At 43.0% G+C, this 22714-nt stretch overlaps 4 protein-coding genes across 10 annotated transcripts; 2 read left to right on the top strand and 2 right to left on the bottom strand.

Moving 5' to 3' along the window:
• The first annotated feature begins 1788 nt into the window (after window positions 1–1788).
• Window positions 1789–7001, top strand: dhfr (dihydrofolate reductase). Of its 4 annotated transcripts, none has more exons than XM_028996954.1 (7): window positions 1789–1929; window positions 2528–2738; window positions 2985–3034; window positions 3353–3458; window positions 3916–4042; window positions 5955–6070; window positions 6777–6858. In XM_028996954.1, exons 2-7 carry the CDS (start codon window positions 2647–2649, stop codon window positions 6856–6858), a joined length of 573 nt encoding a protein of 190 aa, XP_028852787.1. In that variant the 5' UTR covers window positions 1789–1929; window positions 2528–2646. The 4 variants fall into 4 exon arrangements, with proteins under 4 accessions (XP_028852787.1, XP_028852785.1, XP_028852784.1 ...); XM_028996952.1 differs by having other exon boundaries at window positions 2495–2738; XM_028996951.1 differs by having other exon boundaries at window positions 1997–2738.
• A 1820-nt stretch (window positions 7002–8821) lies between these two features.
• On the top strand, window positions 8822–13656 carry ankrd34bb (ankyrin repeat domain 34Bb). 3 transcript variants are annotated; one of them, XM_028996948.1, is made up of 4 exons: window positions 8822–9328; window positions 10758–10854; window positions 11396–11651; window positions 11882–13656. In XM_028996948.1, the coding sequence occupies exons 3-4, from the start codon at window positions 11449–11451 to the stop codon at window positions 13332–13334; spliced, it is 1656 nt and encodes a 551-aa protein (XP_028852781.1). In that variant the 5' UTR covers window positions 8822–9328; window positions 10758–10854; window positions 11396–11448; the 3' UTR covers window positions 13335–13656. The 3 variants fall into 3 exon arrangements, with proteins under 3 accessions (XP_028852781.1, XP_028852783.1, XP_028852782.1); XM_028996950.1 differs by having other exon boundaries at window positions 10758–11102; XM_028996949.1 differs by having other exon boundaries at window positions 10758–11651.
• Window positions 13657–13884: 228 nt separating this feature from the next.
• fam151b (family with sequence similarity 151 member B) lies at window positions 13885–17285 on the bottom strand. The gene is made up of 6 exons (XM_028996677.1): window positions 17087–17285; window positions 16865–16990; window positions 15236–15395; window positions 14919–15136; window positions 14697–14832; window positions 13885–14119 (listed from the first exon to the last, which is right to left on the bottom strand). The coding sequence occupies exons 1-6, from the start codon at window positions 17205–17207 to the stop codon at window positions 13966–13968; spliced, it is 915 nt and encodes a 304-aa protein (XP_028852510.1). The 5' UTR covers window positions 17208–17285; the 3' UTR covers window positions 13885–13965.
• A 290-nt stretch (window positions 17286–17575) lies between these two features.
• ccdc125 (coiled-coil domain containing 125) lies at window positions 17576–22664 on the bottom strand. 2 transcript variants are annotated; one of them, XM_028996341.1, is made up of 11 exons: window positions 22079–22664; window positions 20067–20125; window positions 19891–19977; window positions 19730–19807; window positions 19486–19571; window positions 19311–19393; window positions 19110–19222; window positions 18577–18684; window positions 18332–18479; window positions 18143–18261; window positions 17576–18064 (listed from the first exon to the last, which is right to left on the bottom strand). In XM_028996341.1, exons 1-11 carry the CDS (start codon window positions 22326–22328, stop codon window positions 17801–17803), a joined length of 1395 nt encoding a protein of 464 aa, XP_028852174.1. In that variant the 5' UTR covers window positions 22329–22664; the 3' UTR covers window positions 17576–17800. The 2 variants fall into 2 exon arrangements, with proteins under 2 accessions (XP_028852174.1, XP_028852175.1); XM_028996342.1 differs by having other exon boundaries at window positions 17945–18064; window positions 18193–18261.
• Between the last annotated feature and the right edge of the window lie 50 nt (window positions 22665–22714).

Below are 22714 nucleotides of genomic sequence, written 5' to 3'. Positions count from 1 at the left end.
TGACAGGCGCCCGGGGAGCAGTGTGTGGGGACGGTGCTTTGCTCAGTGGCACCTCAGTGGCACCTTGGCAGATCGGGATTCGAACCGGCAACCTTTTGATTACGGGGCCGCTTCCTTAACCGCTAGGCCACCACTGCCCCACTGTACCTTTTAGTTCATTCAGAAGTGTGTGATTAAAGGCACAATAGAAATGTGATGTGATTGAAACAAATTGTAAACTTGTTTAAGAATTGGTGCATTTTGGGCCTTTGTTTTGGACAAAATACCTAATAAATATGTAATGTAATCATGGTCAAAATCTCTGGCTTTTAAGCATTGTCAGAATTGGCCACTGGTGATGAGCCCAGCTGCAGTCAACCCTGACAGAGCCCCCCCCCTCCAAGGGCTACGTCCTCAGAGCCCCAGCAGTACCATCAGTGGAGGCGGCCCTGCTGACAAAGGTGAAAACAATTAGGGAACATTACACAGGACAACAGGATCCTGGACCGGAGTAACCCCTTTCGGACCGGGTCATGACAGCCCCCCCATCCCCCCCCCCCCCCAACTTTGAACTGGCATGGCTGATGGTGCCAGGCGGTCCACTTGGATTGTCTCACACAACCGTCTGTTGGGTTTACAGAGAATGGTCCAAAAACAAGAGAATATCTAGTGAGTGCCTGTTGTGTGGACAGCACATGGTGCACACAACAAAATTTGGCCTTTGCATTTAACCCGTCGCCATTTTTTGAAAGGCGCCTGGGGATTGGGGTGTGGGGACGATGCCTTGCTCAAAGGCACCTGCTAGGCCAGTGAATACCTTCTCCGTCCACAGACATTAAGCAGCTGGGCTACAGACCACATCTGGCACCGCTCCTGTCAGCCAAGGACAGGAGGCTACAATTTACACAGACTCACCACAGTTGGAAGACAGAAAATTGTTGATATTAAAATTTTCAAATTCAAATTTTATTTGTCACATACATGCGGGTAAGGAAGCGGCCTCGTAATCAGAAGGTTGCCGGTTCAAATCCCGATCCGCCAAGGTGCCACTGAGGTGCCACTGAGCAAAGCCCCGTCCCCACACGCTGCTCCCCGGGCGCCTGTCATGACTGCCCACTGCTCACTCAGTGTGATGGGTTAAATGCAGAGGACAAATTTCACTGTGTGCTGTGCTGCTGTGTATGAACTCTAACAGCCTTCACAGTCATCAGATCTCAATCCAATAGAGTTTTTTACGATGGAAAGTGGAAGATGAGTGGAGTGGAAGAGGAGGTTCGCTGCATGGATGTGCGGCTGACAAATCTTCAGCAACTGCATGGTGGTATCATGTCAATAAGGACTGAGGAATCACAATGTGTATCACAATGACAATCACTTCACTTTCACTATATCATGTCTGAATGTCTTTCAGTGGAATTTTAATAATGAATATTACTCATTATTACTCAGTGTTGTGCAGAGCAGCAAACTCTGAGGACGGGAGGACGGATTCTACAGGATCCCTCCCTTTCTCTGTCCCCGAAGTTTGATGACTGCTTCACTGTTCCTGAGAGCGACCTTTGTTCCCAGGACGTTCCCAGGGCCTGCAGCCTAGGACTGGGACTTGTCATTCATTCTGCTCAATTCTGTTCTTATGCCTGGTTTTGTCATTTTGTACAGCATGTTTACACCCTCTACGCACTAGGAGAAATATTTTTTTAACGTGAATTTGAATTGCATTTGAACTCCAACCGCTAGAGGGCGTATCTCCTGCTAACATAGATATATAAACACTAGATGTCGCAGTCAGCCTCTCAGAAGTACGTACAGAAGACCACAATGGCGTCGCCATATTTGGACGGGGTTCCAAGCTCATTCAACCACGCCTCTCTGACGGTCCGAGCGAATATGCGGGACTTCTGCGCCGCGTATGGCTGTAATAACGAAAGATCAAGGCATAACCTTTCACAAGTAAGATTTTATTTTGGCATCTTGTACCAAATTTTGTGTTCGACAAATAACGTTATTTATGTTACAGACCAGAACATCTGTCTTCCCGCCCCCACCACACTGGAAATGCGCAGCTTCTGTGCTGATAGCTCTATATATTGCCTCTTTGTATGGATCTGCCCTGTATATAGTTATATTTTCCATCTGAGGTTCATGTAAATAGATGTTCATCTTTCAAAAAAAGTTTTTTCCTTGTCTGAATGGGTTGGGTATAGTTCATTGTCTATAGTTCTTTACAAATCCATATAAATTCCTGTTGCTTTGGATAAATGCCCAAATTCAAATGTATAAATGGTAAAAGGGTCTTTCATTGAGTATTGCTAGCCCTTTTTGAGCTGCTTGTTTTTGCATTGCTCTGCATAAGGTAGGAGTGTAGTTTAGGTTTATTTCGAATGGATTTCATACATAAAATTTTGATATATTTTCCAAAACTGCTTCTCTATCAATTCACATTGAAAAAAATCTCTTCTCAAATTTGCCGGTTTATGGTGCTTTAATTCGTTCGTTCATTTAAACCCCTCCCAAGATGGCGGCTCTGTTGACGCATTCGCTCCCGTAGACGCGTTCATACATCTGCGCCAGGCGGCATGCGTGACGTCACACCCGGAGGAGCGCGTTTGTTTGCGCTGGCGCGAAGTACCAGGCAGGAAGAGGCGCCACTGGAAAAACACGCGGATCATGTCGCGCATGCTGAACTGCATAGTCGCAGTGTGCCCGGACATGGGCATCGGGAAAAACGGGGATCTTCCCTGGCATCCGATAAGACTGAGGTGAGCTCCCTGGGAGAAATGTCTACAGCCTTCACGCTTCATTAATAAAAACGACGACAGCTCGTATTTACTGAATTAATTGCATGCATTTTATGCATTGCCTTGTCCAAGCAATAAATAATGAATACTTTTTCGATCGCGAGCGTGTAAGCTATGGATCGAAAAGCGACTTTATTTTTATATTAATATTAACACATATTTCCAACGATTTATCTGTTATCTATCCATTTTCACCTGTTATTGCAGTAATGAGTTTAAGCATTTTCAGAAGATGACGATGACTCCTGCCACAGAAGGTATTTTGAACACTGTGACATGCTCACAAATGAAAATCCATTGACCTTTTTTAAAAATTCTAAAAGTTAACCTTTGATAAAATGCTATTATTATTTACTTTAGGAATCTTTTTATTGAATTATTTTACTATTAGGTACACTGCTTAAGTGATTCTGACTCTAATGATCATTAAAAAAATCTAGAACCAACCGGGTAATATGTGTGTATTTATTTAATAGTTGTTGGGGATCAAAAATCCCTGCGGTTGCTCTGAACACGGTTGGAATCCCTATTTAGATTGACTAGAACAGTGTGCGTGTCTGTGTGGGGCTGCATAGGGAAGAAGAATGCTGTTATCATGGGCAGGAAGACGTGGTTCTCCATACCAGCGCAGAACAGGCCCCTTAAGAACAGGATCAACATTGTTCTCAGCAGAGAGCTGAAGTAAGAGTCTCACTGCTGTTTATTTTGAAATTATTCAGTCTTGTCTGCATTGTTGATGTAAAATACCAAAAAAAAGGATGCTGCCCATGTCACCCATAAATAAATCCACTACCCCCTTGTACACACCCACTACCAAACCAGACATGATGATAGATTATCAAGCGTATCATTCAAGAATTCACTATCCTGTCAGTTTTTATAAGTGAAAATGTTCCATCATGCTATAGTGTTACTGTTAAAATAGTGAATTTGTTGCTTGAGAAACACAATGAGCAGAGTCAGCAGCTTTCCGGGAAGGTTTAAATTCTGTCTTGTGGAACATTGGAATCAGGATTCAGTCTCATGTCATGTAGCATTATGGCCTAACGTGCATGTTTTATCCTGGTCCAAACTAAGTTTTCAGGGCTTTGGTTTGTGATATTCAGTTAGTTTCCACATTTGTAATTTTTGTGGACAGGGAGCCCCCCGCGGGAGCCCACTACCTGGCCTCGGACTTCAGCGCAGCACTTCGCCTGCTGGACACCAGTGAGCTCGCAAACGAACTTGATCAGGTTTGGGTCATTGGAGGCAGTTCACTGTACAAGGTGAGCCTATAAGTGTCTTTTTTTCAAATATTGTGCAATTTAATATTAGTTATATCCCAGTGCGACTTTGAGGGAAACAGTGTGGGGTCAGTGCTGGTCAAACAGCAGCTCTTGGCATCGTTGTCCAGGCTTGTCCGGGTCCGGCTTCCACTCATACAATGAAATCCTTTGCAGAACTGTGCTCTGCGTTATAGTATTTCAAGTGACACACTGTCCCATTTTTATGGAGTATAAATTCACCGGTACAGTGTAGGATTCAGATTTTGAAAATCTGGAAACGTTCACCGTTGCTTTTTAGTAGCTTTTGGTACATTTTGTAATATAAAATAAATTCTTTGGCTTGCTTTATATCAAATATAAAAAAATTGGGGCAGTGTATAATATTAAGCCCTGTATCACACATGTGCCATCAAATGGCTTCCTAACAACATTCAGTCAGCATAAAATAACTCCAGGGAAGGAGAGGGACGACTGTTATTCACCATACCAAAGAAAAAGGAAACCAGTCTGGAGCTCGGAAAGAAGAAGTTGAGGCTCATGCCGTACAATGTCTAGAACTGCTGTACGTTGCATCATCGGCAAGTACAAGGAGACAAAATCCTGTTAGAAACCAACCTGACCGTGGCCACAAGCGTAATATTTCCAGAACTCTGGAGAGGAAAATATTCAGCAAGATGTCAGCAAGGAGCCCGGGCATCTACCAAGATGATTGTTTCTGACCAGACTCTTCTGGAGTCAGTGTTTCAAGGAACACGTTTGTGAGGCAGCATCATGCTGTGGGGCTGTTTTGCAGCCTTGCTCGGGTGCATGGCACCAAGTAAAATGAAAATCATGTTGATATTTTAAGGGAGGATATGCAAAAATCGCCTTGTAGGTCCCAAAGCATAAAAAATTAGTCCAACAGTTGCTCGAGAATACAAAACCAAGATCCTTGAGTGGCCTGCACAGAACCCAGACGTCAATCCTATTGAGAATCTGTGGCGGGTGCTCAAAGTGAATGTCCATGCTCTGAAACCAATGCAATTTGAAGCAGCTAGAACAATTTGCAATGGAAGAATGAGCCAGAATCTGCAGCAGACCTGCACCAACCTAGTAAACTACTCTTAATAGACTGGTGTCAGTTGTGGCTCAGAAAGGGAACACTGTTGACTGTTAATGGCCAGGGGACAAATCATTTTGGAAGTCTCATTATTGCCCTTTCTGATTTCAATTCTGTGATTAATAATAAAATATACTAATTTATCTTTTTATCTGTTTACAAAATAATAAAATATATATATTAGGTCATTTTCATGTAGAAATTAAGAGTGTTGTCTAATTTCATATTCACAAATGGAATATTCAAATTAATATTGATTTTGAAAGTAATTTCTTGGTTTATTTTTTTTCTCAGGATTTCTACCCTGGTTTCTGAATTTCTGAAGATCACTTTTTTTTTTTTTATATGATGTCCCCATGAATATTGTTGCTAATAGTTTTCTCATGGATCATTCAATTAATTTTTGCTCTGCGACATCTGCATCACCTAATCTTGTCACCTAATCAACTGTGGTCATTTAAAACAATATTGGCTCATCATTAAAGGCCGCCTGTGGTAATAATTAGTTTTATTTATTGAAAATTTTTTGATTTTTTTTCATATAAATATTTAAACACTTCTTGCAGGCCTTTCAGCACAAGTGTGTGCTCACAAACACATGCTCATCTCTCAGAGCTGCCTGTATACCCACATGACACACACATTCAATTCGCTGAAGTCTGTTGTCATGGCAACAGGTATTACCCAAGGACGCCAAAACAATAGTCGGTTCACCCTTGAAATCTTTTTTCACACACGTACCTATACAGTCTTCTTCCACGAAAAGCTTAAATGTGCTAAAAGAAAAGAAACTGCATGTTTAACACTCAACAGGAAACCATGGAGAGTCCCGGACACAGGCGACTCTTTGTGACCCGGATTTTGCAGCAGTTTGACAGCGACACTTTTCTTCCCGACATTGATCTGGACAAGTACAGTCTACTGGCAGGGTGAGTGGGAGCATTCTTCTTGCATCCAACCCGCATCTCTGAACTCCACTGCACTGAACACCGTTCACGGCGTCAGTATGCTTCACTCATGCAGGAGCTGCATATGTAGGAGTTACATATAACAGCATTTTTTTATTATTATTAAATAAATAAAAGTAGTGATGTATGGTGAAGTGGGTCATTCCCAGGTGCGTTACATTACAAATTTAAATGGATTCGCTGAATCACCAAAAGGTTTTTCAGTTTTTTTTTTATTTATTGGAGAAACAACAAAGCACCAAATCACAATCAAAATTCTAAACACACAATCTGGCTCTAATAATAATGGTCTTGCATCACAATGGCAACAAAAGATACTGCTTTTGTCCTGCCGTTCTAGGGACCCATTGTCTGTGTAATTAATAAAGTGGTGTTAAAAATTCTACTGAATTCAGTAGTGACTTGTGCTTTGTTGTGCAACATGATATGGGCCAATAACAGAGGCACTATGGGCCTGATACTCCAATTCAACTCTGAGTCACGCCCACAGTATTTAACTTCATAAAATAGTGCTTGTCTGCCATAGTGGCTCATATACTACCAGGCCAGACAAGGCCAGACTAATTTATGCTCCTATGCATATTTAGCACATGGGAGGATTGGACATCTTGTGTATCTCTGTAGTGTTTTAATATGCTGTCTGTTTCTCTCTCTTTGTCATGTTCAGATTTCCAGGTGTGCCCCAGGGTCTTCAGGAAGAGAACGGAGTTCAGTATAGATTTGAAGTATATGAGAGCACTGAAAAATAATGTTGTTTGTCATGAAACATTGTATTTTTTAAATGTTAGATTTGGATGGATGTGCCCTGTGAGACCTCTGTTATGTCAAAAAATATTCCAGTGGACTGCCTTTAATAAAAAATGCTGAGAAGTTTTCCCCAGCATCAAAGTTATGTAAATGTAGCTAAGGGAGGGGCTTGATTCTTGTTGATCTGTTTCTAAGTCTTGTTCAAGTCCTGATCCTTCATGGATGATGACGATAATGATAAAAAAAATGACATTTAAAAAAAAAAAAAAAGAACAGAACATACAAGTTGTGTAAATTTTCAGTGGTCAGGGTATCTGAAGCTGCACATGATCAGAATGAGGTAGCTCCAAGCAATCCGGCTTTCCTTTTGAAAAGAAATAACTTTGCTTTGATCCCTTTAATTAAAAATTCTAGCTCAAAGAGGCATGAAAATGATGATGAAATGGGCCAATGGTGGAGGGTAAAGAAATCAAAATCAGTTAAACCTTTTTATGAGCTCTGTTCACAGAAGGAGGAGTCTGGTATATGCCAAAGTCACATAAAGGGCAAGCATTTACAGGATGGCTGGAAGTTTTAAAAGAAATGTGTCACGACTGAGTGGCTTTAATTGCATTTTGGACTGCTGTAGTTATTGCAATGAGTGACCATGTTTGATTGACAAAAAGACCTGTAACGTGTGAGCTTCTAATATTAAGAGTCTGCCAATGAAGTTGATCATTTGAACCTGATGTGTGGCTCTGCTACTCCCATCAAAGTGACTTAATAGACAGGTGAAAAATATAGGCAGTTAGCAAGACATCCCCAATAAAGGTGTGGCTTTCTGGCTGATGTTTTGGTCAGTTTTGAATGCTGGTGGTGCTTTCAGGTAGAGGTAGCATAAGACGGAGTCTACAACCTACACAAGTGGCTCAGGTAGTGCAGCTAATCCAGGATGGCACATCAATGCGAGCTGTGGCAAGAAGGTTTACTGTGTCTGTCAGCATAGTGTCAAGAGCATGGAGGTGCTACCAGGTGACAGGCCAGTACATCAAGAGACATGGAGGAGGCTGTAGGAAGGCAACTACCCAGAGGCAGCACCTCTACGTCCGCCTTTGTGCAAGGAGGAACAGGAGGAACACTGCCAGAGCCCTGCAAAATGACATCCAGCAGGCCACAAATGTGCATGTGTCTACTCAAACGGTCAGAAACAGACTCCAAGAGGGTGGTATGAGGGCCAGACGTCCACAGATCGGGGTTGTGCTTACAGACCTGCAGCATGTTTGGCATTTGCCAGAGAACACCATGATTGGCAAATTCACCACTGGCGCCCTGTGCTCTTCACAGGTGAAAGCAGGTTCACACTGACCACATGTGACCGAGACTGGAGATGTTGTGGAGAACGTTCTGCTGCCTGCAACATCCTCCAGCATGACTGGTTTGGCAGTGGGTCAGAAATGGTTCCATGTGCTCCCAGAGGTAGCCTGAGGTACCGAGATGTTCTGGGTTGTTTGTAATGCCAGACAACGCTAGACCTCATATGGCTGGAGTGTGTCAGCAAGACGAAGGCATTGATGTTATGGACTGGCCTGCCCGTTCTAATTGAGCACATCTGGGACCACCAAAGTCACGTCGCACCACAGACTTTCCAGGAGTTACTGAATGCTTTAGTCCAGGTCTGGGAGGAGATCCCTCAGGAGACCATCTGCCACCTCATCAGGAGCAGGACAGAACACTAATACACCCCAGCACTTTCAATCAGTTCTGGACTCTATCCCCCCAGAATTTTGCACAACTTCACTTTACACATTTTCACACCTTCACCCTACCTGTTACACATATTTTATGTTTAAAAACATGAATTTGTAGTATTTGGTTATGTTTGCAATATTTGCATATTGGTTCCACTTGAATACTTGCAATATTGTGGTCAATAACTGTCGCAAAAGCATTTCACTGCATGTCATACCGTGTATGACTGTGTACGTGACAAATAAAATTGGAATTTGACCTCAGTCAGTGGGCATCAGCAAACACTCCCTCTGTGCAGCACATGACTCTCCAGGTCCATGCAGGGAGGAGTGACGTTGCAAATGAACGCAATCATGTCGGTTCGTACGTACAGCTCGGCCCTGCCTGTAAACAGAGTGCATATACATGCAAGGACAGATTCTGTTCTCCCAGGTGTCCTTATCGCTTTATCTCCATCTCTTGTGTGTCCTTCACCCTCCCCACCGCTCTCGCTCGCTCTCAAAAATGAACGCACGGCTCCTTGTTGCCAGACCTGAGAGCTCTCACACCTGTTTTCTCTCTCTCTCTCTCGCTCACTCTCCCTCACACTCTGTCCCTCGCACCCGCCCCCACCGCTACACTTCTGCACTAGCCTGCACCCTTCTGCTTTTCCCCATCATTATTCCCATAAAAATTTAACAAAGCGGATTAACAAGGTCATTGCGTGGGGTAAATCAGGAGGTCATTTGGAGATTCGTTTCACTGGTAAGTTTGTTCTACTAACTTCCAAAATTTTTACTTAACTTTTTAATAAATATTGCTGGTTTAATATTTATTAGTTAACACTATAAATATTTTTTTATGATTATTGTTATTGTGTGGAAGAAATTGTAGTTTTATCATATGATTATTTTCTAAATAATAGAAATAATGAATAATATAATTGTAAATAATTTTTTTACTGTATATTTTCCGAAGTCGTTGTTCTCAGTTGTGCTTCAGAAATAAACTTAATAGAAAAACAAACCAACTTAAATATGACATTTGAATTAAATAAAATGCAGTCAAAAACAACATATGTAGTAAATGCATGAATGTAAAGCCTGTGTTTTACCATAGTTATACCATAAGTTATTCTAGCATGGCATGCTTTCTTATTGATTCATATGAACGTGACTGGCTGTGCAGGGCGTGTAAATATGCTACCGGGTGCTCGAGAAATGAAAGGTTGACGCCATGCGGTGAGAACTCAGTCACCAGCATCTCGGATGCATCCAGGTCCATGGAGTGCTTCATGTGGTCCTCTTCACTGGAGCTGTCCTGGCAACCATCATCGCCCCGAACCCAAATGTGGGCTTCATGTTTTCCATGCTCTTTATTCCATGGGAGACTGCGGTCATTAAGAATTCTCTCTGTTCCACATTCAACTGAAGACCTGGCCTTGGCTCACAAAGAGCGGGGTTGGGGCTTTAAATGCCATCCTGGGGGGGCTCTTAGCACCAGCAGCAAGAGCCCAGATAACCAGCTGCTCAGTAGTGGGATGTGCCTCTACTCTTCAGACTAAGTATTTTACAGTCTCAGAACTTCACAGACTAAGGAAATAATTTACTCACCACCACTAATGTAATGTGTTTACTAATGGTTATTATTAACTGTAGCACTGTTAATGCTATACATCTTCCTATGTTTTATGATATGCACATAATTATGTTTTGCTTCTGATATTTTTGAGTATAGCACCACTTTTACAGCATGGTAGGGTGCAATATTCTGCTCAAAGTGGACACTTTGAGAGAATACAGTTTCAATGAAGGGGTTTGCTCGGTCAGCATCAAGGTTCACCAGTTTACCTTCCTTGGACCACTACAAACCAAGAACACCCAAGATGCTATTACCGAGCTGTCTAGTCATCACTATTTGTTCCATGTCACAGGCACTCAAATCTTCACACTTGCCTATTTTTTCTGCTTTCAGCTTATGAACTGCAAGGACAAAATGTTTACCTCTGCCTAATATGGTCCAACCGTTGCCAGATTGTAATGATATTTACTTCACATGTAATTGGTGTGTTTTGTGCACACTGTATTGTGTGTGCTGTGTAAATATGTGCAACCATGATGCTACTAGATGGATCTAGATTATTTCTAATTACTTATAAATATTAGGCTGTCATTTTTTCCTCTCCTGCTTTTAGACACCTTGAGAACGCCATTACAGCTTGGCATCTTTTCAGGATGACAAACTATTCATCGTCCTACACACTTTACCTGTTTGCCAATGTTTGCCATCATGTAAGTATTTATAATTCTGATACACACACACAAACACACATACTCTCAGTAATATGACATTCTAATAGACTGCAGAGCGGTTTTGTGAGACAAGGCCACATGAACAATGGCCTTTAGAAGCGCTTGCCGTCACAGACGGACCCGAAGGCGGACAAGTTTCAATCTTTTCAAAACCTGGCTGAGGAGCGCTTTTTTCACCAAGGAGTCCAATTATGTCTGGAATTGAACTGCAGGCACAAGCCACGAAGGTGAAACCGAAGTCCTTTTTTGGGGGGCTGTTTCATTCACAATGCATACAGGGGTACGTGTACACTAAAAATGTAAATGATGACCACATGCAAGGAGGTTAGTAAGAAGGCACCTTACATAATTCATTAGGTAACCAGTTCTGCTCATTTGTGCCACTGGAGTGTGCCTACCACATGCAGCGTTGCAAAGAAAAAAATAATATAAGGCACTGTAGTGTGCAGTGACGTTCGAGAAAAACCCAATACACACAATGAGCACAGTCGCAACAATTTATATTTTTTTTGCTCCACAGGAGGAACCCAGGTCCCTAAACTAGCCCAGTTTCATTCCAACGACAGCACGACCATGGAGGACTCAACAGAAGTGCGCACTGATGGCAATTCACTGTTAAAGGCTGTCTACCTTAGCCGCCTAAGGCTAACACGGCTCCTCCTAGAGGGAGGGGCCTATATAAATGAGAGCAATGAGCGTGGTGAGACTCCCCTCATGGTGGCCTGCAGAACCCGCCACACTGATGCACAGAGTGTGCCCAAATATAAGATGGTAAAGTAAGTGTCATATGAAGGTAGCAGTATTTTCCATTGCGCAATTAAAACACTTCTTTTATCCTCTTTGGTACCATCCTTTTTGGTCTGGAACCTGAATTTTTTTTATATTTCTACATTGAAATTTCGTAAATTGTTGAACAGGATTGTAGTACATTATAAACCATTGAGTTTAGAACCGTTGTGACACAGGGGATCCATGTAACAAACTTTTAACTCCATGTATCTTACAGGTACCTATTAGAGAGCGGAGCAGACCCAAATATACAAGATAAATCGGGAAAGACCGCCCTGATGCACGCCTGTTTGGAGCGTGCCGGTGTGGAGGTTTTGGCTCTGCTGTTGTCCAGTGGGGCAGATCCCAGTTTTGAAGACCACTCTGGTTGCTCTGCCCTGGTGTATGCCGTAAATTCTGATGACAAAGACGCGCTGCGGGTTCTTTTGGATGCCTGTAAAGCCAAGGGCAAGGAGGTCATAATAATCACCACAGACAAGCTACCCTCTGGCCGACAGATGACAAAACAGTACCTGAATGTTCCCCCGCCGCCTGATTTGGAGGAACACTTGCACTGCTCCCCTGCCTCCTGCATGTCTCCGTCTGAAATTCAGCTCTGCACCCCTCCTCATCCTTCTTGTAATCCACCAAGCGAGAGCCAGTTCTTTGGGCCGAAGGATTCCCAAAGCATTAGTCCTTCTTCCAGCATACCCACATCTCCGCCAGGCTCCCCGACCCGTGAGCCAAGCCCCATACGAGCCTCAGGAGTGGCCAAGCTCCTGCATCTGCAGCGACTCCACTCCGAGCCCTGGTTGAAGATCCCTCCTTCTCTGCTTCTTCAGCAAAGTAAAGCCTCGTCCTTGACTGAGGAGCTTCAAGATATCACTCCAGAGGAGGAGCTCTCTTTTAGGGTCAATGGGCTCCCGTTCCCAAGAAGAAGCATGGCCGGGGCCCGCCACCAGAGCATCGACGTCAAAGATTCCACTGGACTGCTGAGGTCCCTTGAGCAGGGATCTGAGACAGATAAAGGCAGAACAGTGCAGAAGAACATGCTGGGCAGGAAAATGTCGTATGACAGCAATCTCCAACATTCCTCCTCACACCAGAATCTTCTTCGAGAGGGATGTGCCTCGGAAGCCACCCCTGTGGACAAAGATATCCCTGACTGCCTCCGCAACCTTGCCGTGTCCAGCCTGTGCAATGTGGTTCGCCGGCGAAACATCGGGATGGATCACTACAGTTCAGACTCCCAGCTGCCTCAGTTTGGGACCAAGCAGGGTGAAGTGGGGCCGACAGCAGCAGCAGAGAAGCGCAAGCTGGTCTCCAGCCGCTCCGCCAACCTGTCAGGGTCCAGGGAGTCGTTGGAGGGTCTTACACAGAGAAGGTCTGCGGCCCTGTTGGAACGCAGGGGCTCCGGAGCGCTCCTCCTGGACCACATCTCCCAGACGCGGCCTGGCTACCTGCCTCCCCTCAACCCTCACGCACCCATACCTGACATCAAGGTCAACCCCGCTGCCACCTCGTCTGCACTCACAAACGGATCTAAGCCTGTGTGCGGCTCAGGAGCTAAACATTTTGTGCCATTCGCCCCGAGGGATGCCAAGACCAAGAAAACCCTGCTGAGGCGTCACTCAATGCAAACTGAGCAGATTAAACAACTTGTTAACTTTGAGGAGATTTTTGGACAGTAAAGGTCAGCAAGGCGCGGTGCAGTGGACCAAAACCATTCTGCCGCATATCTGTCATATTTGATCCTCAAGTGTTTTGTAGGACACAGACAAAAAGTTGGCAACCGCATAATTAAACTCACTGCGTTCTGGTCTGTTTCGTGTTCAGTCCCAAAACCAGGACAGAAGTTGTTTCTGGCTCCCGTTTGTCATGTGACAAGAACTACGACATAGAACTTGTGCAAAACATCCGCACGAGGAAACAAATGCTTTAATTGTGGTTTGTGCATCACGTTCGAATGCCAACGGTATTCGAATCATTCCACTTTGTGTAAGTCTTTTTTTCGCCACCATGTAAAGGTTTTGTTTTGGTTTGTGTGTTGTGTTGATTTGTGCTGCTGAATGACTCAAAAGGATGGTGCAAAGTCACCCTGTCCTGATGTACAGGCGCATGTACATGAGCAATTATGAATTCTATTGTAAATTACATATTGCAATAAATATGGAAATATGGAGAACTCATTTTCACTGCATTCTGTCTAAAGGTGTTTCAGGAAAGAATTACTGCTTATGCACAAACCATTTTTATTTATCACAAGTTTTACAATAAAAAAAGAATACAAAACATAGATCATACAGAGCAGTGCACTCAACACTAATGAGATTTGTCAGGCAGTGCCATTAACCGCACAATTTGTGATTCTGAAAGGTCGTAATAGACTCGACTCTTGCTGATATTTTGCCTGTAGGGCAGCAAATCCTCCATCACCAAGGTGTCGTGCAGCCCTGTCCACACAGTCAGACTGTACCTGGGGGATCAAAGTGAAGTGTATGGGAAACACATGAAAGGACCAGAAGATTTCAATATAAGGGAGCGTGCAGGTGGCCAAAAGGATGTCTGCGTTTAATTAATTCCGAGCACCTCATCGACATTGGCCACTAATTCAAATCAAGCCTGCTGTTTTACATTTTGAAAGAAAACTTACATTAATTTGCGCCCTCATGCACAGAGGAGGACTTGAAGGTGGAATAGACAAGCTAAAGTGGCATTAGTGCCGAGGAGAATACTGAATCTGGCATACCGACCCTCCCCCTTTCTTGTCTAGAGAGTACAGCTGTCTGATTTGAGGACCAATGGACTGAAACCCAGCTGCTGTCCATTCCTGCTTTGCTGCTCACTGCACTGAAGCGCTGCTATTTTGGCTGATATTTCTGTGTCTGTCTATAGTCACTGTTACCGACTATAGGTGTATAGATGCAACGATATAATTTTGTGTCTGTATATTCAGTTCAAAACATACAACAACACGGTGATAACATTTGCTGATACTCACAGAAAAATAGTATTATAAGTGACTTTCAACTTGTATGTGAAGGACGTCTTACCTGCTAGACTGTTCCAGGAGCCAGTTCATCTGAGGAAAGGAACTAGGCAAAAGTGCAGCACGCACAGGAAATGTGACTGGATGCGTTATGTTTTTGCATATGTCATGCATCTGCTGAACCATCTCCCAGGTGTAACCTAAAAAACATGACAATAACTAAATGCTTGTTTAGCTGCCTATTTACGGCATTGTTATTGGCGATGATTTGTAATTTTGACTTTACCCTGGTTCTCAGCATTCAGGGTCCACCCAGTCGTCCAGCCCAGAGATAGGACCTCACCCTGGACACTGGCACTGACTGCATTCAAAAAGTCCAGCGGATCCAGTGGCACAGCCTGACCTCCAGGTCCTGGGAGGATGTCAGCATTGATCCACACAGGCCCCTGCAGCTGCGGACGAATCCTCTCAAGCACAGTCATGGAGGGTGCAACAGCCTGTAAACTATAATAAGATTCAGGCTACCTGAGTATTTGAAGCACGACTCAAGTTAGTTACCATTCATTTCCATTATATCACATCCATCCAGCCGAAAAATCTCACCTTTTAAAGTCAAGTTTTATCCCTTTTTTTGACATCACAACCTCCTTCAGCCATTCCTCTAATGAGACGTCACTGTCATTCTGAGGGGGGTGTGCCATTATTGGTTCTATGGGGTGATGACCTCGGAGTAGAACATCAGCCTCAATCATATGGACAGGACCTTTGAGTGATATATGCAATCAATTTAGCAATTTAGCATTGAAATCACTGAAGCACTGACACAAATACCAATAAAGATAAGAATTCGTAACAAATACAAGGGGGTGGGAATTGCATAGAATCTTACAACATGACACATTTAGCATTGATATATATATATATAAAATTCCCAGGTAATAAAAGGGTTGTATTCTGCAATGCTTCATTAACTGCAGGTACAATTTAAACATAAAAAACTAAATTTGTGATAGGGCACTGTAGAAGACTGTATAAGGGATTTAACATCACTGCTGCCTTCAGATCCTTTTTCTGCTATAAATACAGTTTCTCACACAGGTCTCAGGTGTAAGTGTTCAGCTTGAACTTTGAGTTGAGTTGAACTTTGAGTTGAGATGAAGTTTATTGTCATATGTACAAAGTACAGCGTACAGAGCACAATGAAATTCTTACTTGAAGACCCCTCCCACGCAGACAGAACATAGGACATGATACACAGAAGACATAGAAGACAATTGACACATCAATCGTGCGTCCCAGGTTCTTGATAACATTTCACTAGTGTCAAACCCCACTTACTACTAGGGGTGTTGAAATTAATCTCTATAATCAATGTGTGTGCTCTGCCAGAATGACAATCACTTCACTTTAGATGTGGATGATATTGCATTGATGCAGTGCAGAACATAACTGATTTTATCATAATGACGTTGCCTGGTGATTTCTCATACTGTGGTCATTTCAGTCTGAAAAGCGTCTTTTTTTCTCCAATGTGTTCAGTCCGTGCTCACCTGACGCCATGGAAGTCTAAACCATGCATTTATCTGCCTATTGGAGCAAAGCGCACACACAGGTGCACGAGACCTTAACTATTGTATCGGAAAACATCATGCAAGCATGTAGAAAATTTATGCCATGCATTGTGATGCACTGATGTAATTGAATCAAATCATGAGACCAGTGAAGGTTCACACCTCTAATTAAACCATTGTGTCACTGAGCAAGACACTGGTCTCCAGGGGGAGACTGTCCCTGTAACTACTGATTGTAAGTCACTCTGGATAGTAAGGGCGTCTGATAAATGCTGTAAATGTCATTAAGGTTCAAATAAATGTGAGAAAGGTTTTACTGACGAACTCTAAAACAATAAGAGACAGTGGTGGGCAGTGTAGACAAGTGGGTAAGGAAGGGGACCCATAATCAAAAGGTTGCTGGTGGTTTGAGTCCCGAATTGCCAAGGTGCCACTGAGCAAAGCACCGTCCCCACACACTGCTCCCCGGGCGCCTGTCACGGCTGTCCACTGCTCACCAAGGGTGATAGTTAAAAGCAGAGGACATATCTTGTTGTGTCGCCGTGTGCTGTGCTGCAGTGTTTCACAATGACAAACATTTAACCTCAGACAAAACTCATTCATTATTTCTATGTAAAATATATAAACTGTAGCATCTTTGGCTACCACTAACTGGGCGTACTTTGAAGCGCTTCCTTGATTTTGGACTTGCTATTTGCTGCATGGTACCACTTGACAGCTACTGCATCCCGATCCTGTATCTGACCCTTTTCCAGAAAGTAGTCTAGAGTTCGGTCATCCATTGCGGCTGGAAATATACGAAGATAACAGAAAAAAAATTAGGAAGGTGGGACATCGCGAAAAATCAAAAGAGCTAACATTAGCCAATTAGCTATGATGATACCTTTCGAAACCAACTCGTCAGGTGTTCGATACCAAGACAAACATACTGTAACCCCAGCAATAAAAAGAGCTGGAATGACACAGAATCGATAAAACGTGAACACTCTCCCCTTTAATCCCATATATCCCGTTCAAATTAAGCGTTTATCAGGAAATTGCGTCCAAAACACAGCGCAGGCGGAAAAAATAATCCCACTTCCGGTATGATGCTTCATGGAACTTGCAGTTTTTAGAAAAGGGAGTGAGGTTTTCATGACACCCCTGCCCATTTAATTTTTTTGTAAAGAAGATCAACAGTAATAATACCAATATAATACCATACTTAATCTTTATTTTGTTCATTTGTATGACTAGAATAGTCTCTCTCAAATATATATAATATAAAATAATATAATTATATAGTTTTGACGCACACATCATGTACACCAGTGTAGGTTTATTTATTAACTTTTGCAGAACAGAGTTCATGAACACAAACACATTACCATGGGCTTTACTAAAAGATCAGTATTAGTAACATTTATTTAATGTCTTTATTATGTTACCAGATTCCTTTATGGCGAAATTACAGTATTGATGTATGTGCAAATCATTATGCATGATCTGAGTCAACACAAGATGAGAAGTACAACTTGTGTAAAGCAATGAAGTAAACATACATGTATATATTATTTTGCTCTTATATAGTACCTAAACTAGACTCCTGGTCTTTTTTTTAGATACAAGCTTCATCTTCAGGTTGATTGCAGGAAATGTTAGAAGTGCATGAGGTGCATTTGATTGAACAGAAAGATACAGGGCCATCACAACTGCATACAACTGTTTTGGCAAGTGTTTGTGCTAGTGTATTTGCTTTTGTGTCCGCGCAGTCAGTCTCTCTCATCTGGACATGAAGTCGTCTCTCTAGCTCCTCTGCATTTCGTGCCAACATGTAGCTCACTTTCCTCTGGTGTGCCAGTGCCTCCTCCTTATCACTCATCTATGCAAGCATTGAGAGTAAATCAGATCGTTCAATGAATGTCTGTTAGGCAGGCATTAGGAAAATATTGGTACGAACCAAATCAAGCAGCAAGTGTAACATTTCAGTGGGATCATCTGGTATCTTGCCTTCCAAAGTTGATGGCAGAATGCCTTTCAGTCTTTGTGCAAGGCTCAGAGAACCTTGTCTGCATTGTCCTGAAGAAGAATGTATTGATGTCAAGTTCCAATTCCAGTATGTCATGTCTGAAAATTGCAGCTCACATGCCTTGCCGCTGCTTGCTTGGCTTGTGTCTGTCTGTCTCAGCCATGCGAAGAACATGTTCACTCCCTCTTCTCAGCTGCTGCTCAAACGCGATGCGGAAAGCGTCGGCCATCACAAATGCTTCTTCCTTCTTCCTCCTCTGAGCGTCTAACTGCGCAAATCATTAAAATAACTGCAAGGTGTTGGTTACAAATACCTAGGATGTAAATCCATGTAACAATCAGCTGACCATGGTGTGAAAGGCTCACCTCTTGTTTCAGCTGTAGGACCTGTTTGCGGCTACCTGCAGCACTCTGAGCACAGGGACACGGGTCATTCTGACCAGAGCTACACTGACAGGCCCCTAGAACAGCCAGCTAAGACAAAGAGATGGAGAGATTTTAAGGCATATTTCAGGGATTGTCAATATTCACCTTTTACCAGTGTAGTTTGTGAGTCATTTATGAGTCAATCTGGACGTAAAATGTGATTCAGGTGTTCTATGTCAAAGGGACAGCAATCAGTTTGAGTGGGTGCAGGGATTTATCCACATTCCAGTGTTCCACATTAGTGGAAGTTTCTGAGAAACATGGGAAATGCTGTTGATGCTCATTAGACTAGATGTTTACTGGTGTACTGGTGTGTGGCAGAAATTCAAGACCACGAATCCCCACCCAGAAGTGGTCAAATAAAACACATTTCTACAAGAGCAAGACGTGTTATAGTCCATGAGGAAAATGGCAGGACATTCCCTCAGGACAACTAGCCCAAGCATTACGTCTACAATTCTTTATTTTTGTACCTCTAACACGGATCCTTCTCTTCCTTTGTTTGCAGGCGGCAGAGTGCCTTGAAAGGCACTTCTCTCCTTGGCGCTTAGCAGGGCCAGGAGCTCTACACACTGTTGGCTCAGTGCTGCAAAACATAAATACAAAAATATATACATCTCAAAAAAATGAAGTGTTGTTTCGTAAGACGTGTAATGTATTAGTGCATCACCTACAGCTGTTTTCTGTCCTCAGTGCTTGTACCTCTTTTGATTTTTCATCTAGGCTTTTACTTAAAGCTCTGTTCTCCGAGCAAACTCTGTTTTATCACAGATGGATGGAACAGAAAAATAGCATTAACATAAGTTAGCTTCATCCGTCCAGTCTCTTTTGTTCAATGAAAATACGCACCTCTCATATTTCTCCACCCAAGCCTGTTCTACATTCTTGAATTGCACCTGGTTGAAGTTAATTTCCCATTGTAGACCATTTACTTCCTGAAAGAGGATAATCTAAATTAACAGTGCATTCTTATAATAGAAACGGTTCTATTATAATAATAAAAATATATAATGTAATAAAAGCTTCTCTTACTAAATCCAGAAAAAAACATTCTACATTATTCAGTAGTCCACTAATGGACCAAGACCATCACCTTCTCTAAGGCCTTGTTTCTCTCTTCAGTCTTCTGAAGCAATAGCTTGCTGTGATTAGTTGCTTTTTCTAAGATTGCCTGGTGGAAGACACAGTTAAAGTTAACATCCTCTTAAATGCTGGCTATCTCCTGCTGGTTTAACTTTTTTTTTTATCTCTTACGTGTCCCTGCAAGATCCGTACTGCTTCGTGCTTTCCTTCTAGGTGCCGATGTGTAACCTCTAGCTCTGTCCGCAGCACCTCCACCTCCTGAAACAGAAAGAAACAAAAGCAACAGTTATCCTCATAGATAATATAAAACTTTATAGCTCTAGTATAGCTCCACTCTCTCCACTCACCAGTGTAGCTTCTTGCAATCTTCTCTGCAGCTCTTCGCTGGTGTGGTCACTGTGGCATTCTAACATGCAGCAAAAACACCTTCATTGCACATCATAGAAAAAGGCAATACTATTATGCTCATCTTCAACAAAGAAAGTGTAATATTACAGTTTCAAGCTGTATCTCTCACAGAATTTTAGCCACAATCCACAAAATGAACGGTCAATTTCTGAATGAAGCACTGAAATCCAAAACATTACTTACACTGATGCAAGAATTGTATATGTGGATTTGAGATTTTGTCAAACAACGTATTCTGACTATTAGAGAGCGACCCTGTATTCAATCATTTCAAGATACCAGCTGTCATGTGGTCAGAAACTGACCATTGATGAAGGGCTACAAGATGCCATGTCAAACTGGCATCACCTCGAGTCTCTTCGACTCGACACATCAGAGGTTTACCAAGAGAGAAAATGACCAGTCTTTGTATAATGTTTTCATTTTTTATTAAAGGTCTCCTTGACATGAGAATATTTTTTGCTTTCATATCGGTGTTATTGGTCCCCTAACACTGTATCTGAAGTCTCTTTCCCGAAATTCAGCCTTTGTGCAAAATTTCAGCCACTTTGATCCAGACCCAGGAGGAGATTTCCCAGGACGTGCCGCTTCGGTGTCTGTAGCTTTCAATGCTAACAAGGAGGAGAACGGCCTAGAGAAGTTGAACGGGCATTCATGGAAACTACGTCATCAATACCGTTCACCAACCACAATGTTTGCCGCAGACAGCAAGTCATGTTGCTGACCAGTGAAGCAGAATGACCAAAGCACTCTTTACACCTGTCACCATTGCAGGACCATGGACAGGCTAGAGGAACTCATATTAATGTTAAATAATCTCACAAAGTCAAATTTTCATGTCAAGGGACATTTAAATATTTTTCAGTGAAAGCACCAATAAAGGGACGTATCAAGAGCAGATTTCTATCACTCCAGGTGAATGAGAGGAACTGAACAGATGTTGGATGCAACACACCAAAATAAACACGGAAGGTAAACACACAGAGCAAAGTTTCATTTACGGCATTTATCAGAGCGACTTACAATCAGCAGTTACAGGGACAGTCCCCACTGAGTGTCTTGCTCAGGGACGCAATGGTAGTAAGTGGGATTGTGAACCTGGGTCTTCTGGTTTCATAGGCGAGTGTGTTACCCACTAGGTTACTACCACCACAGCACAGGTTCACAGAAACAAATAATAAGAAGAGCATCTAAGCATTCAAATAATTAAAGTAGTAAAAAAAATGGCAAAAGATTGTAATAAAATCTCAGTTTTGACCTTTGACAGTCAAAAATACTTCATGTAACCATACACATATTTCTGCTAACCAGCTAAACAGATAAATTAACCAGTTTAGATTTACCAGTTATGCACTGTGACAGCAGTTATGCACTGAGCCACTGAGCAAAGCACCGTACCCACACACTGCTCCCCGGGTGCCCACTGCTCACCAAGGGTGATGGTTAAATACAGAGGACACATTTAGTTTGGTCACAATGTGCAGTACTATAGTGTTTCACAATGACATTCAAAAAAGAACTGTTGTTTACTACAGATGGTGATATTTGTGTGTTGCCAAATAAGGCAGTTTCCAATCCAAATGGGTTCTGAATTCTGCTGTCATTTGTTTGGACAGGCAAAAATGGAGAAATGTTTGGCATTTTAGTAAACATGTGTACCTACAATTTTTTTTTACCAATGTGAACCTAAGGAAGACTCTAACACTACCGAAACGCACTGGCACAGCATTCTACAATCAATGACCCACGAATTACTTAATTATCGGGGTAAAACCCATCAGTATCTGGCAACACTTATTGTGAAATACTGTGGCCAACGTGGCCAAATGTTCCACGTTGCGAGTTTAAAGCGTAATACAAGCCTGTCGTTACGTTAGAGGGGAGAAAACCGCATACAAAGCTCACATGTTGTCATCTGATTACATTTTGCATGTGGCGACAGAAGTCGTACCGACGTCGCTGCCGTCACAGCTGGCGCAGGGATGTTTCCCACGCGTGTCCTGCCCGTAGCGGGTCCAGGAGAAGGATTCCCCGCATCCGTCACTGCGTCGCTTCTGGAAGCGTGTCGCGAGTGAAAGCTCTTCGAGGTCGCCCTGGCTCCGGCTTCGTGCCTGGTGTCCGGGTCTTCCGCGATTCCCATCCCCCAGGTCGCCGTCGGTCATGTCATCTTCTGCGGGACACTTCAGCGCGTCGTCCTGCATCTTTTCTTGTTTGTCGCCACACGTAAAACGGCAGAATTCTACGTGTAGAATTCAGTCGGTAATTATTCCGCGGCCATTCCCCCCATTTTTAAGTAAAAATAAACGGGGTTTGAGGTCAGTTTCGCGCCGAACACTTTCCTGTTTGCTAAGCTGCCGCTGTTTACTTTACTTTCTGGGAGGGGCTCTACATTCACACTAAAACACACGCGTGGAATAAAAACTGCACCCAAACTACACCCATCAGGAGAAACATTGTGGACCCACTAGAACTGATCTCGGCCACTAGACCTTGAAGTCCTGGAAATCGGAGCCTCGATCCCACAGACGCTCGATCGGATCGGGATTGGCAGAGTTGGGAGGGGGGGGTCACGATACGATTACATCGC

The sequence above is a fragment of the Denticeps clupeoides genome, chromosome 11 (genome assembly GCF_900700375.1).
Source record: "Denticeps clupeoides chromosome 11, fDenClu1.1, whole genome shotgun sequence".
Classification (NCBI taxonomy): Eukaryota; Metazoa; Chordata; class Actinopteri; order Clupeiformes; family Denticipitidae; genus Denticeps; species Denticeps clupeoides.
Note: the sequence above shows the minus strand (reverse complement) of the source record. Positions and strands in the feature narration are given on the sequence as shown.

What these genes read in the sequence shown, in the direction of transcription:
- ccdc125 (XM_028996341.1), bottom strand. Translation starts at nt 22,328, where the DNA reads ATGCAGGACGACGCGCTGAAGTGTCCCGCAGAAGATGACATGACCGAC. An exon ending in GAGAAGGATCCGTGTTAGAG is followed by an intron (nt 18,685 to 19,109) that starts GTACAAAAATAA and finishes TCTTTGTCTTAG; the next exon opens with CTGGCTGTTCTAGGGGCCTG. An exon ending in GCCAAGCAAGCAGCGGCAAG is followed by an intron (nt 18,262 to 18,331) that starts GCATGTGAGCTG and finishes ATTCTTCTTCAG; the next exon opens with GACAATGCAGACAAGGTTCT.
- ankrd34bb (XM_028996948.1), top strand. Translation starts at nt 11,449, where the DNA reads ATGGAGGACTCAACAGAAGTGCGCACTGATGGCAATTCACTGTTAAAG. An exon ending in CCCAAATATAAGATGGTAAA is followed by an intron (nt 11,652 to 11,881) that starts GTAAGTGTCATA and finishes TGTATCTTACAG; the next exon opens with GTACCTATTAGAGAGCGGAG.
- dhfr (XM_028996955.1), top strand. Translation starts at nt 2,647, where the DNA reads ATGTCGCGCATGCTGAACTGCATAGTCGCAGTGTGCCCGGACATGGGC. An exon ending in GTTCTCAGCAGAGAGCTGAA is followed by an intron (nt 3,459 to 3,915) that starts GTAAGAGTCTCA and finishes TTTTGTGGACAG; the next exon opens with GGAGCCCCCCGCGGGAGCCC. An exon ending in GAGGCAGTTCACTGTACAAG is followed by an intron (nt 4,043 to 5,954) that starts GTGAGCCTATAA and finishes AACACTCAACAG; the next exon opens with GAAACCATGGAGAGTCCCGG.
- fam151b (XM_028996677.1), bottom strand. Translation starts at nt 17,207, where the DNA reads ATGGGATTAAAGGGGAGAGTGTTCACGTTTTATCGATTCTGTGTCATT. An exon ending in ATAAAACTTGACTTTAAAAG is followed by an intron (nt 15,137 to 15,235) that starts GTGAGATTTTTC and finishes ATCTTATTATAG; the next exon opens with TTTACAGGCTGTTGCACCCT. An exon ending in CTCCTGGAACAGTCTAGCAG is followed by an intron (nt 14,120 to 14,696) that starts GTAAGACGTCCT and finishes TTGATCCCCCAG; the next exon opens with GTACAGTCTGACTGTGTGGA.